This window comes from Zea mays, chromosome 7, assembly GCF_902167145.1.
Source record: "Zea mays cultivar B73 chromosome 7, Zm-B73-REFERENCE-NAM-5.0, whole genome shotgun sequence".
Lineage (NCBI taxonomy): Eukaryota > Viridiplantae > Streptophyta > Magnoliopsida > Poales > Poaceae > Zea > Zea mays.
In genome coordinates this window covers 162185108-162186130 of record NC_050102.1, presented here as the reverse complement: position 1 = coordinate 162186130, position 1023 = coordinate 162185108, and the positions used below count along the sequence as shown (strand labels likewise).

General features: G+C 51.7%; 1 protein-coding gene across 1 annotated transcript; it reads right to left on the bottom strand.

Moving 5' to 3' along the window:
- Positions 1-318: 318 nt before the first annotated feature.
- Positions 319-1023, bottom strand: LOC100274659 (uncharacterized). Its single transcript, NM_001148984.1, has one exon. The coding sequence runs from the start codon at positions 888-890 to the stop codon at positions 534-536; it is 357 nt and encodes a 118-aa protein (NP_001142456.1). The 5' UTR covers positions 891-1023; the 3' UTR covers positions 319-533.

Sequence of the window (1023 nt, the reverse complement as noted above, 5' to 3'; positions counted from 1 at the left end):
AACAGGGATTCTATTGTACTGCATGTCAATATTCCTGCTTCATCTTCATCCATGATCTGATGATCATAAGTGGATTAAGAGCAGTAGAGCACTACTAAACGAAACAGCACAGTACAGATTTAGCGACACGATTCAGAAACCCTCCACTTCAAAAGCAGTTCAACCAAGCTGAAATGAGCTAAAATTACTAACAAAGTACAAGCTCCGATGGTAATCTGTACTCCATAGTTCCACAATCCAATGTCCAAAGCAAAAACAGGTAAGCAGAGATGTATCTACTCAACAAAAAAAAAGATAAATAACTCTTCATAGCTTATATGTCTATCAATATACTTTATTAAGATAGATTGGTCTCCTGATCCAAGACCTAACAAATGTACACCCTATCTGGTATCTAATGCTATGCTACTAGTATGAATATGGCAACAAATGGCTAAGCCACGCATGCATGGATTGACGGAGGTGCTAAATAACTAAAACAGCAAGTAATATCAAGTAACATGATCTGATCGTCAATCAGACCATGGTCCGTCTCACTCGGGTATGGTCTGCAGCGACGGCCGCCACTGCCCCTCCTCCCTGTGCCGGAAGTTGGAGCTAGTGCTGGCCACGCACAGGAGCTCCGAGATGACGTCCTGGACGGGCACTCCGCAGCCACCGCCGTGCTTGCCGTCCTCTACGCGCCGCAGCAGCTCCTCCAGCTGCTTCCTAGTGATCCTGATCTTCACCTCCGTGGCCGCCGCCGGCGCGTGGCCGGCGCCCTCGCCCTCGCCCTTGCACGCCTCCTCCCTCCTGTCCTCCACCCACACGGGGTTCGTCCTGGCGTAATGCACGGAGCCCGCACTGCCGCTGCCACCGCGACGAGGCCTCTCGAGACAGCAGTTTCCCATCGATCGGGTTCCCCCTGGTGGGCACGGCACGGGAACTGGATACGGATCGGCTGCTGCTGGAGGCGAAGGACGAGCGAGTTTCGTCCGTGTGCAGTGTGGCCGAAATGATTGGTGCGTGGAAGAAACCGCAGAT